General features: G+C 35.0%; 2 protein-coding genes across 4 annotated transcripts in view; one reads left to right on the top strand and one right to left on the bottom strand.

Moving 5' to 3' along the window:
- LOC117103624 (cysteine-rich motor neuron 1 protein-like) lies at positions 1–7,895 on the bottom strand. The gene is made up of 5 exons (XM_033244207.1): positions 7,666–7,895; positions 7,293–7,458; positions 2,447–2,526; positions 2,094–2,201; positions 1–892 (listed from the first exon to the last, which is right to left on the bottom strand). The coding sequence occupies exons 2-5, from the start codon at positions 7,445–7,447 to the stop codon at positions 699–701; spliced, it is 537 nt and encodes a 178-aa protein (XP_033100098.1). The 5' UTR covers positions 7,448–7,458; positions 7,666–7,895; the 3' UTR covers positions 1–698.
- Positions 7,896–10,192: 2,297 nt separating this feature from the next.
- Positions 10,193–11,390, top strand: part of LOC117103609 (nuclear factor NF-kappa-B p105 subunit-like) — a 39,462-nt gene continuing 38,264 nt past the window's right edge. For 2 of the 3 annotated variants that reach the window (XM_033244191.1, XM_033244188.1), the window contains exon 1: positions 11,227–11,366. The gene's annotated coding sequence lies outside the window, so the exon portion shown is untranslated. Of the gene's footprint in view, positions 10,275–11,226; positions 11,367–11,390 lie in introns of those variants that run through there. The other variant, XM_033244190.1, reaches the window with a different exon arrangement.

Here is an 11,390-nt window from a genome sequence, read left to right as displayed (position 1 = left end):
ATTTTTACACAACACAGCTTTTACCATGAGCTTCAATAATAATGATTTACATTTTATGTTTGTAATAGGGATTCGCTAGTGAATATATAGTGATATTCTATCTGATATTGTCAACATGTGTCAGTTAAATTTCAATTCTGTCCATTTTGTTTAATCGACCTGAGCCCATTACCACCACAGAAACTTTTGCTTTCTATTTTCAGTCGTCGGCTACATCAAAAGACTAAGGTAAGAAATAACAGCGGGTATTTCCCGTAGGTAGCCTAGCTACCAATGTATATACACTGAAACTGTATTAGTTCCGCAAAAATATATACTAAGTATGCCTCTAGTAAGTAAAACCTCAATGGGTAGGCCTACTAAATTTTATTTCATGATCGGCAAAGGAATCAGATAACAGTTTCCGCCGATGGACTGAATTAACCTTCCATTGACTATTTGTTGTCCACGTCAAATGACCTAATGTTCTAATTCGCCGACATGCAGATTATTTTGCCGACATGACATGTCACCAAAATAATTTTGACGACAACTAATTTGACGGCAACTAATTCACCGACATACTCTTTACCAAAAAATGTTTATTATAGGCCTAATGATAGTTTGCTTCCTAAGTTAAGTTAGTCTTTAGACTCATCGTTTTAGTTAAATGTTAGTGCCAAAATAAAAAGATTGTTCCAGGACCATTTCTGTTAATTTTATGGCAGACAAATGTTACAGCAATTGGGTAGTTTGTATGGATTTGAACATTTGGCGATAAAACATTGTGGAGGGTCACAGAGTGCTTCGCCACCAGAGGAACAGATGCATTCGCGTCCACATGTATCCACCTTGACGGACTCACCAACTTGATGTAGGATTGTTTGGCCATTCAACAAAGTGCACGTCAAAACTGAAAAAAATAGGCAAGTTCGCAAATAAAAAGATAGTATAAGCCTGCTTGGTTTGCTGCGTAAGCACCGTAATTATAAAAAACAAATACATGCTCGAATAGGACCATAATGAATCGTTCATATTAGAGCACTTTATTTATCATTATTTATTTGTTTATGTACAGTATATGCCCGGGTCCCCCTAAATTTGTCACATTTTTTTTTTTTTTTTTTTTTTTAATGAGAAAAAAGAAAATTCTTAACTCTCAAATTTTGAGTTTAAGAGTTCCATTTCCGGTTGTCTAGAGGTGTTATAGTCATAAGTTTACTTACCTCAGCCCCAACCATGGTGGAACTGAGGTAATATAGAATCTCCGTCTCTGAAAATTCCTCTTTGGGTCCCGGTCTATTTCAAATTCCTGTATCCGCCACTGTAGGGAATGTACCAAGAAATGCAACGGATCCTGGATCCACCACTATGTATGTATATATATATATACATACATATGTATATACACACATATACATATATATACATACATATATATACATATTTATACATATATACATACATATATATGCATATATATATGTATGTATAATATACATATATATAGACATGAATATATATATTATATATAATATATAATATATAATATATATATGTATATGTATATATATATATATGTATATATATATGTATATATATAATGTAATACGTGAAGAGATAAACTCTAAATCGTCTTGTGGTAATGCTTTATACATATATATATATATATATATATTTTTAAGAAAAAGATTTTGAAAGTGCGAAATTTGTTAAAGTATTTTTTTTTAAATTTTAATTAAGTTTTCTTTTGTCCATAATGCTGTGAAATTAAGATCCTCATTCACTTGGAATTATTCCATTTCATAAGCATACATGAATCGCATTGTTCTTCTTTCTTCTTTCATTTATCTATGCTGGTTATGGACCGGTCATGACCTCTTTGTTAATCTTATTATTTCCAGGAATTCAGTGTTTTCTTTCACAATATAACTGTAATTAGGTATAACATTCGTTTTGATCTTGCCGAACAAAATGTCATATTATATATACTGTCATTGACAGTGATTCTCAAAGACATGCAATTTGACAGTTTATTTTTTCTTTCCAATGTTATTCTATCCGCTTTTTGAAACGATATGATTTTTAAACGCCACAACGGCATTGGCACTTACCTTCACGTTTCTCCTTTGGGCAAGTGGAACAACACTCGCCGGCCGCTTTGACGGGGTTGGCGCACTTTGGTTTTCTGCATCTCATACCTCTGCAGCGGTATATTCCATCTATCCAGATTCACCCAAAAACCAAGATTATACACATTATACATACTACTTATCATGTCTATGATGCTGATAAATTAACTTTAACTTCAAGATTCAATATAAAAAATAATAAGGAGGAAATGAGGAAGTAATTTATGATAACAGTATTTTTAATAAAATTATATTAGGCTTATATAAATATTATAATTATTAAATAACATAATAAATTATAAAGAAAAATAATTATAAAATATAATTATAGTTACCAATGTGACACGTGCAAGAGGTACAATCATCGGGTCGGAAGTTTTCCCCAATTTGGTAAACTTGGTCCTCGTAGAGGCAACTACAAAACGTTGGCGAAGGTATAGTCATAAGTCGTAAGATAATATTATAGTTAAACTGAAATAATCTTTCCCCACTTTATTATCATTCAAAAGGAATTTTCAACAACAAATTAATGTGAATCAATGAAATAGGTGTACGTTATATTATTATATAAAAATATTACAAGAGCATTTCCTGAATAAGACCTCTGTGAGGGTTCATGTTCCTATGCAGCCACTGGTAAAATATTACACTGTGCTGTGTGTTTGTGATGGTATAGACGAAGTTTGCCATCACGCTTGCGAACCAGGACAACAGCTGAGGCATACGGGCTAGAAGATGGTTGGATAATGCCGTGTTGGATGGATTTTTGTAGATATTCCCTCACCTCATTCCACTGATGTGGAGGAATTCTGCGATGAGGAACACGTACAGGGTGATTGTCGATTTTATGACGGATTTTATCGTAATAACCTATTTTGAATTCGTCTTGGCTAAAACGATCATAATGTTTCTCGATTAAATCTTCTACTTCTTCAGATTTACTGGGTCACTACTAACTAATTCATCCACAGTCATTCGTTCCATCAAACTCTGAATTGGATTGGTTGAACTGGTCATCGAACTCGCTTCTTCAATAATTACGTCTTGTTGGTTAACTTGACGAACAGTCACCGTCGGCTCCGGCTGGACCTGTGATGGTCGCAACAGGAACTCGTGGCTGCAGGTATATATCGGAATTTGAGACGTTCATTAACTGGAATTTGACGAGCCCTGTGTTGTTTATATTTACCAATGTAGGGATTATGGCTACTCCATTTTGTAGAGAGTGAGTATGGTTTTCTTCGATGAGAAAGGGTGATGTACGGTAGGTTTTACTTGTTGGGTGGTAGTACCTTCTATGGTTTTCAGACTTCTTGCAGGTACAAGAATAGGCTGGTCTCCAGCTAATCGACCATGGGCGTGTACCATATTCATTAATGCGGTTTCCTCCTCATAAAGACCTAATATATTTGCCCACTTGCGTCCATCAGCAGACATGTTAACAATCTTTAAGATAAAGTCATCACCAAGTTCTGCGTGTAAGACCCGTCTCATATCTCTGAAGATATTCGAACCAATCACACCAGGCACTCCTTTTTTTCTTTTCTGATATCGGAGAGTTGGATGGATCCCGCACAATAAGGAATCCTAAGTTTGTGAATGTTCTGTTCTAACTTTAATTGAGAGCTCAACGTATGCAACAAAGGGAACTGCTAGGCCCTGCGCTCCAGAAATGCGGATGTAGGAAGACACATCCCAAGTATCTGCGAGACATTCCTTGTAAAACGACTCAGTAATCGTCGATACTTGTGCGCCGGAGTCAAGGAGACACCGAAGTTCAAATCTTACATCATCTGAACCTCCCTCACAAAGTACAGTTTCTGGGCATCTTCCAACAGCTCTCTGTAAAAAGTTGAGCCTCCCATTAACTCACCCACTGTTTGGCTCTCAGCGGTTGGTATTGTTCGTTTAAATGTTGTCGGGTTTGTTGTCTTTGAGTTGATTTCTTTTGTCTGCAGTTTCTGCTAATATGACCAGGTTTTTGGCAGTTGTAGCACACTCTTGTATCCGCTTTGGATTTATTTGCAATTAATGAATCTAGCTGTCTCTGCTGGGCCACAATCTGCTCTCCATGTTGATAAAGTAATTTCAGAATGTCCGTAGTGGGGTCAACCCAGCTAGCAAAGCGACGTTGGCCCAACGTTGGTAAACATTGGAAAGCGTCGGTAAGCGTCGGGGTCAGATATCTGACGTTGGTAGGACGTTGGTGTTTGGTTGCAAAAATTGGTCGGAGAGGTAAGTCAAACCAACATTGGAATTTCACGTTGGCCCAACGTATGAATATATTTGTCGATTTTTCGATGTCGTCCCAACGTTGGTAAGCCCTCGTAAATATTCAGTCTGACTACGGACGTTGGTACAACGTCACGATTTGTTACTGGCCCAACGTCGGCAAACTACTAAAAAGATGGTTGGATACTACCGTTGGTCCAACGTTGACTAGGTTGTAAATATTAGAAGTGATTGTAGACGTTGTCTCAACGTCACAGTATGTTGTTGGCCCGACGTCGGTAAACGTTTGAAATGGTGGTTGGTTAAAACCGTTGGCCCGACATTGGTTAGAGGTTGTAAATATTAGGATGTGATAACAGACGTTGTCGCAACGTAAGAGTACTTTGTTGGCCCGACGTCGGTAAACGGTAGTGAAGGTTGGTTACAACCGTTGGGCCGACGTTGGTTAGAGGTTGTAAATATTATATGTAATTAAAGACGTTGTCGCAACGTCATAGTACTTTGTTGGCCCGACGTCGGTAAACGTTTGAAATAGACGTTGGTTACCACTGTTGGGCCGACGTTGGCCAGAGGTTGTAAATATTAAATGTGATTACAGACCTTGTCTCAACGTCACAGAACACTGTTGGCCCGACGTCGGTAAACGTTTGAAATGGAGGTTGGTTACAACCGTTGGTCCGACGTTGGTTAGAGGTTGTAAATATTAGGATGTGATTATAGACGTTGTCCCAACGTCACAGTACTTTGTTGGCCCGACGTCGGTAAACGTTAGTGGAGGTTGGTGACAACAGTTGGGCCGACGTTGCACAGTGGGCCAGGGCGAAATCAAAGTGTGCCAAAAGTCCATTTTGGTGACTATAGCTTTTACACTTTTTTTCACATGATTGAAGATGGGTATACCCTGGTTAATCTATCCTGAAAATATTTTACATTTAAACGTATTTTAAGGGTGGTACTTTTCAACAAATGTCGGAAATTTCTCTTTAAATATTTCAAATGCTATAATTTACTACATTATATCAAACCACGTTTTTTTTCTTACAGACAATTCGGAATTGCTTCAAAATGTACGCGTTTCTTGTATATAAATTGGGGAACACAAATATATGTTTTGGTTTACATTTGAAGTTTGCATCAATAATAAATCGTTGTTTAAACAACAGAAAAAATATTTAAAAATATATTTTTAGAACGTATTTTAAGGGTGGTACTTTTCAACAAATGTCGGAAATTTCTCTTTAAATATTTCAAATGCTATAATTTACTACATTATATCAAACCACGTTTTTTTTTCTTACAGACAATTCGGAATTGCTTCAAAATGTACGCGTTTCTTGTATATAAATTGGGGAACACAAATATATGTTTTGGTTTACATTTGAAGTTTGCATCAATAATAAATCGTTGTTTAAACAACAGAAAAAATATTTAAAAATCTATTTTTAGAAAAGTAGGAGAGAAAGTTTAGATTCATGTGGATTCATGCTTTAATTTTTACATCACCATCTTCAGTATAGCTTTAGCTTTATGATGGTACCAAATTTAGCTGCTACTTTTTGCAACTTTTCGAGCTAGACGCACTTATATTAGTCTTGTTTTCGTACATTTGAGACACAATAATTAGAGCAAACCGCAAATCAGAGGGATGTACGCTCGTCTACTCAACCAGTTCATGCAAAGCGTAGGAAAAGCTCTCCAAGAAATTTAAAAACAACCCAAACCGGGACGTCCTATCGAAGTATGGGAGGATCTTTCCAGAGAGTTCACACAAGGGTAAAGTACAAGCAAGAGATGTTGACATAAAATGTACGCACTGAACTTCTTTATGCAGCATTGCAAGGGGCGTTCAAGAAGAATCGATTTTAAAGTCCACTAATATGTAGAAAATACATACACATTGTATTTCTCCCTGACGAATTGTAGTTTATCTCCCCAACGCTGGGGGGTGGGGGACCTCTCCTCGACGGGGACCCTGCCCCTTCCCCTCCCCCTGCTGGCGTCACCCCTGAGGAGCAAACCGGAATCGTTCACGACAGATGAAAAATTGTCCATCTTTGTAGCTCTATAGTAAAATGAGACGCCTTCTTACACCAAAATAAGAGTAGCAAAAAAGCATTGCTATCCTGGTGGTACAGTACCTGTCAAAGACGATAGCAAAAGCCTCCTCGTTCACACTGAGAATTATCAAAAAAGACATAAAACGACCATATCGATACTTTTACAATATAGGCCTAATATGATTGAGGACGGAATTAATATAGCATGACATTATTATTGAATTCTACGGGTATGAAAACCTCTAAATAAGTCTTGTACTCGCTTAGATTTGCTTCTGTAATGAGTAATTAATTTTGGCACACTTTGACTTCAGTCTGGCCCACAAGTGAAATTTCACTGTTCCTTGGTAATATGGTTATAATGTGGAAGACCGAGACTAATCAAAAAAAAAACCAAAAAAAAAAAACAAAAACCGAGAGAATTTAATGTGAATTGGCTCGTGCAGAATATATTTAGAACTAGATACTAGAGGGCACTCGGAGTGTGCATATCTCCTCCCACATCATAATTCCCTTCAGTATAAATGTTCAGATCTTTGGTAACAGTGGCAAAGTTTGACAAATTTCTGATAAAACTGTTTCAAAAAATGTTTTTTTTTTTATTGTGGCATTGACCTTTAACCCTTACCCTTCAACATTCAAATACTTAAAGATCTTTGGTTATGGAACATTGTGACCAAGTTTGACCAAGTTTAATGAATTTCTGATAAAAGCTCTGGGCTGTAGGCCTAGGCTGTTCACAACAAATATTCCGACAGACAAATAAATAGCTAAATAAATGAACAAGCAAAAGCATAACCTCTTGCCAACTTCGTTGGCGGAGGTAATAATTACTACGACCATGAATGAATGTATGCGCACGTACGCGTGCACCCATACAAAGGGGACTCACCCTTGTTTTACACACACGGGACATGGATGGTCTGGGAAATTTGTGTATTCCAAACAACCATTAATTGCTGAGCACTGGATTATGTTGGAAGATGCAATGCATTGTGAGATGGATATGACAAGGTAGATCAGAAATAGTGATGAAGTCGTCGCCATGGTTGCACAATCTGAAAGTTAAAGGAAATTGTTTTAAAGTTTTTATTTTTTTGATGAAAAAGACAAGTACGATAAGCCATGTATAAGAAGTTGGACACGTTGAATAAAATCTTTTAACATTTTCCTTATCTTACAATAAAGAAGAAGGCTCTCAGAGAGGAAGATATAAAACAATAATAGGCCTAAGTTGATTATTTAGAACACTCGAATGGTCTTACTTTGCGTTGTCCTTTGGAAGTAACACTAGCTGCAACCTGCTGCTGGTAGTCCTACTGTACTGTAAGATATATTTAAAATGACGATAGTTAAACTAAGGAGTGCTGTTACTATGGCATCTCTTAGGTTAAACAAAGATGGTAAAATAGTGTCAATACCACATGTCAATAACGATCACGTTCTGTTTGATTGACAAATACAGTAGACAATAATAATACCCACTTTAATACAAAACTATTTGACTTCCCCACCCCACCCTTCATTTTATCAGGTTTTTAGACGAATAGAAAATTTTAAAAGATTTCACTATCAATCAAGTCCTCGATAGACAAAGAGACAACCCGGAGTACAATGAAGAGTCAGTATGTATCCTGCAAGAATGAGAGTAAAAAAATAAGCACGACGAAATTGATGTATGTCGTCAGGCATGAATATTTTCCAGTTAATAATAAGAATCTGAATGTAGTTGTTTTTATTGGCAAATTTACAGATTGTGATTTCTTATTCAGTCCATTTCGACTCTTGTTTTTTTTTATCCTATTCTGTAATGACCAGGGGTAGCGAGATGTGTATAAGAGACAGCAAATGTTACAGCAATTGGGTAGTTTGTATGGATTTGAACATTTGGCGATAAAACATTGTGGAGGGTCACAGAGTGCTTCGCCACCAGAGGAACCTGTTTCTTATACACATCTAGATGTGTATAAGAGACAGGTTTATGTCTATATCGAGATAAATCAATGAGTCACAATATAAAAGTCTAAAATCCGTTGGCATAGGTAGGCATAGGCCCTGTCTCTTATACACATCTAGATGTGTATAAGAGACAGGTACAAGATATATATATATAAATTATACATATTTATTTATTTATTTTTTATTTATATTTATTTATTTCCTTTTCTTTCCCTTTTGACTGCGACATACATGAGTGCTGTACAACACAATGTGCGAGTATACTCAACCGAAGTTATGCACAGTAACGGAAGATGATGATGAAAATGTGCCGTTTTAGATCACAATATTAGGAATTGACAATCAAAATAACGTTATTTGTAGGCAAATTAATATTCTTTTAAATTTTTGTCCTGACGATCGACCTAGTCATTCGTCGGACGACAGGGGGTCCAAGCCTGTCTGACAGGTCAAATTCCCCTCCCCCTCCCCCTCTCAGCTTGCCCACCACCATTGCCCGGATGATTCGTCGTTCCGCCGCTTCGAGTGGTTATAGTCCAATGTATTTTCCTCACGATTATTTTTATACTGCTTAATCAAGTAAACTCTTAGTAGCATATACTAATTATATTATAATTTTTTTTAATTATACTAATTAATAAAATAATTAAAAAAATGAAATTCAGTCAAAAAATAAATATTAATAATTACCTAACAAAAATATACAATAATTCCAAATTATTAAAATACAATACAGATCATCAATTAAAAATTTTAATTCAATATCTACAATATGGAAAGACAATCAATTTAATGGAAAGATACATAAAAAATATGATTAATACAATTAACATTATTTAAATTAATTAAAAATTGTGAATTTACTATTAATGATAACCTAACAAAAATTATTATTTACAATTACCTAAAATTTAAATATTTAAATTCAATAACACAATGATTATTCAAATACCACCAATAAACCGACACCTCAAAATGTACAAATATTAAATTTAGAAATATAAAATTAAAACTTATAATAGCAAAATATAAGAAGTGACAAATCTCAACACTTTAAAACAACACTAACAGTTGACTTAAGACGTCCACTTTGGACGAAAACTAGCTAAGAACGTATGGTATTCTATAAAAGTGCTGGGATTTGTCGTTTCTACTTGTTTTACCGCAGACTAACGTGGCTACACACCTTTTATTTGTTATAATAGCAAAGTAAACAGTCTATAATCAATGCCTTAGCCAGGATTTTCAATTAGTTCTGTACGATATCAGGGTGGACCCACTTTACGCCTATATTCAAATATTGTGTACCCATTTACTTGAAAGTTGACCCATTTTACGCAAAAATATGAAAAATCTGGTCCCATTTTCTTAAAATTTTGAACAGTTGTCTCCTCCCTCACGTAATTTTTTAAAACCCGAAATCTCGTGCGTTGTGCCACAACCGATTCCATTATATGCAAAGGGGTGTGATAAGCCAGTTGTAGACTTGGTTATTAACGATTTATCAAAATCCTTGAGTTAATTTAAAGGTTTGACTTCTGGAAACCATGTGTAGGCCTATTATTTTATTGTGGTGAGGTATTGTGTAGCGATAACATTCTGTATTATTTAAAAAATTCATTCTCTCTCTTTTTTTTTTTTCTTTTTTTTTTATCGTTTCCCCTATCTTTGTCTTTTACATGAATAAGTATCTGGTCTTTTACATGTGTATTTAGTAGTTAATCTTTCACGAACCAAATTCGTGAATAGTTATTGGACGAGCATGATTACGCAATGTACATGGGTTTTTCCCATTCTAAAAAAACCCCACTCGACGCCATAATTTTCACTGTTGCAGTTGGGCCAACCTGAGTTATTGAAATTCAGAATTTGTTTTGATGATTTAATCATGGAATTCATCCATGGTATACTATAGGTAAGGAATACATGTGAAAGTCGTGTTCTGTTAATATATAGTATCTGCTATGAACGGATGAACTGATATAATTCATGTATTGTTTTGTCTGCGGTAGAGCCTTATTGAGATTTCATTAGAGATGATGCAGATTTTCCGATGATTTTTTTTCCTTTTGTTTTTTGTAATATTGGTAGGTATATCATTAATTCCTTTTTGCCAGATATAGGCAGGATGGTGGGTCTCAGCTGAGTGTCTTAATTGATAAGCAAAAAATAAAATGTATAACTAAACAGTCAGAGAGAGAACTAAATATATTATATTATTAGTCTATGCAGCCCAATACAATGGGAAATTATAAGATGCCTCTGTATTGGTAATGTAATATCAAATAGAACTCGGGAATAAAGTACTGTATATATATTTTCTAGAGTTATAGACTTTTGATGGCATAGGAACCCTTCATTATTATGCTAATGTAGGCCGTACTTAGATGATATGTAAAAATAATTTCATATTTTCTTCATTTAATAATAATTATTTTTTATATTAATTAATTAATTTTATTTTATTCATTTATTTATTTATTTTTATGTTTATGTTTATTTACACTCTCTTGAAATTTGCAGGGACAACCAAAATGTGATTCTGTGTAATTACAATTTTGTTCTCAATATTGTCATCGTCGATGTCCGCATTTTTATTCATCGTCTTCACACACTTCACTCTAATGCCTACTTGGATGGAGTTTATATCAATAGATATAATTATAACAATAGATAATCACAGGATAAAGTCTCGTATGGCATAACATTAATATGATTTGTGTAAATATTTTGGTAGCTAATTATTATTTAACGAATATATAAAGCAAGACACAATATCTTGAATATTAAAATGAGCAATTGAACTTCCTCATGAATAATGCAACAGGATCTGGGTTTTTCCCATTCCAAAAATAAATCATATCGACGCCATAGTTTTCACTACAAACAGTGCTGTTTTGCGGAAACGCAACGTGATAGACTTTTTTGCACATTGTACCTGAAAATTTTACTACAGTCATAGAAATATCACACTTATTCAGATGATTTTTGTTTAATATTTTGGAAGGTAAGCTTTAATGCTGAATATGTG

Source organism: Anneissia japonica, unplaced genomic scaffold, assembly GCF_011630105.1.
Source record: "Anneissia japonica isolate Jap-2015-1 unplaced genomic scaffold, ASM1163010v1 scaffold287895_len483588_cov180, whole genome shotgun sequence".
Classification (NCBI taxonomy): domain Eukaryota; kingdom Metazoa; phylum Echinodermata; class Crinoidea; order Comatulida; family Comatulidae; genus Anneissia; species Anneissia japonica.
Note: the sequence above shows the minus strand (reverse complement) of the source record. Positions and strands in the feature narration are given on the sequence as shown.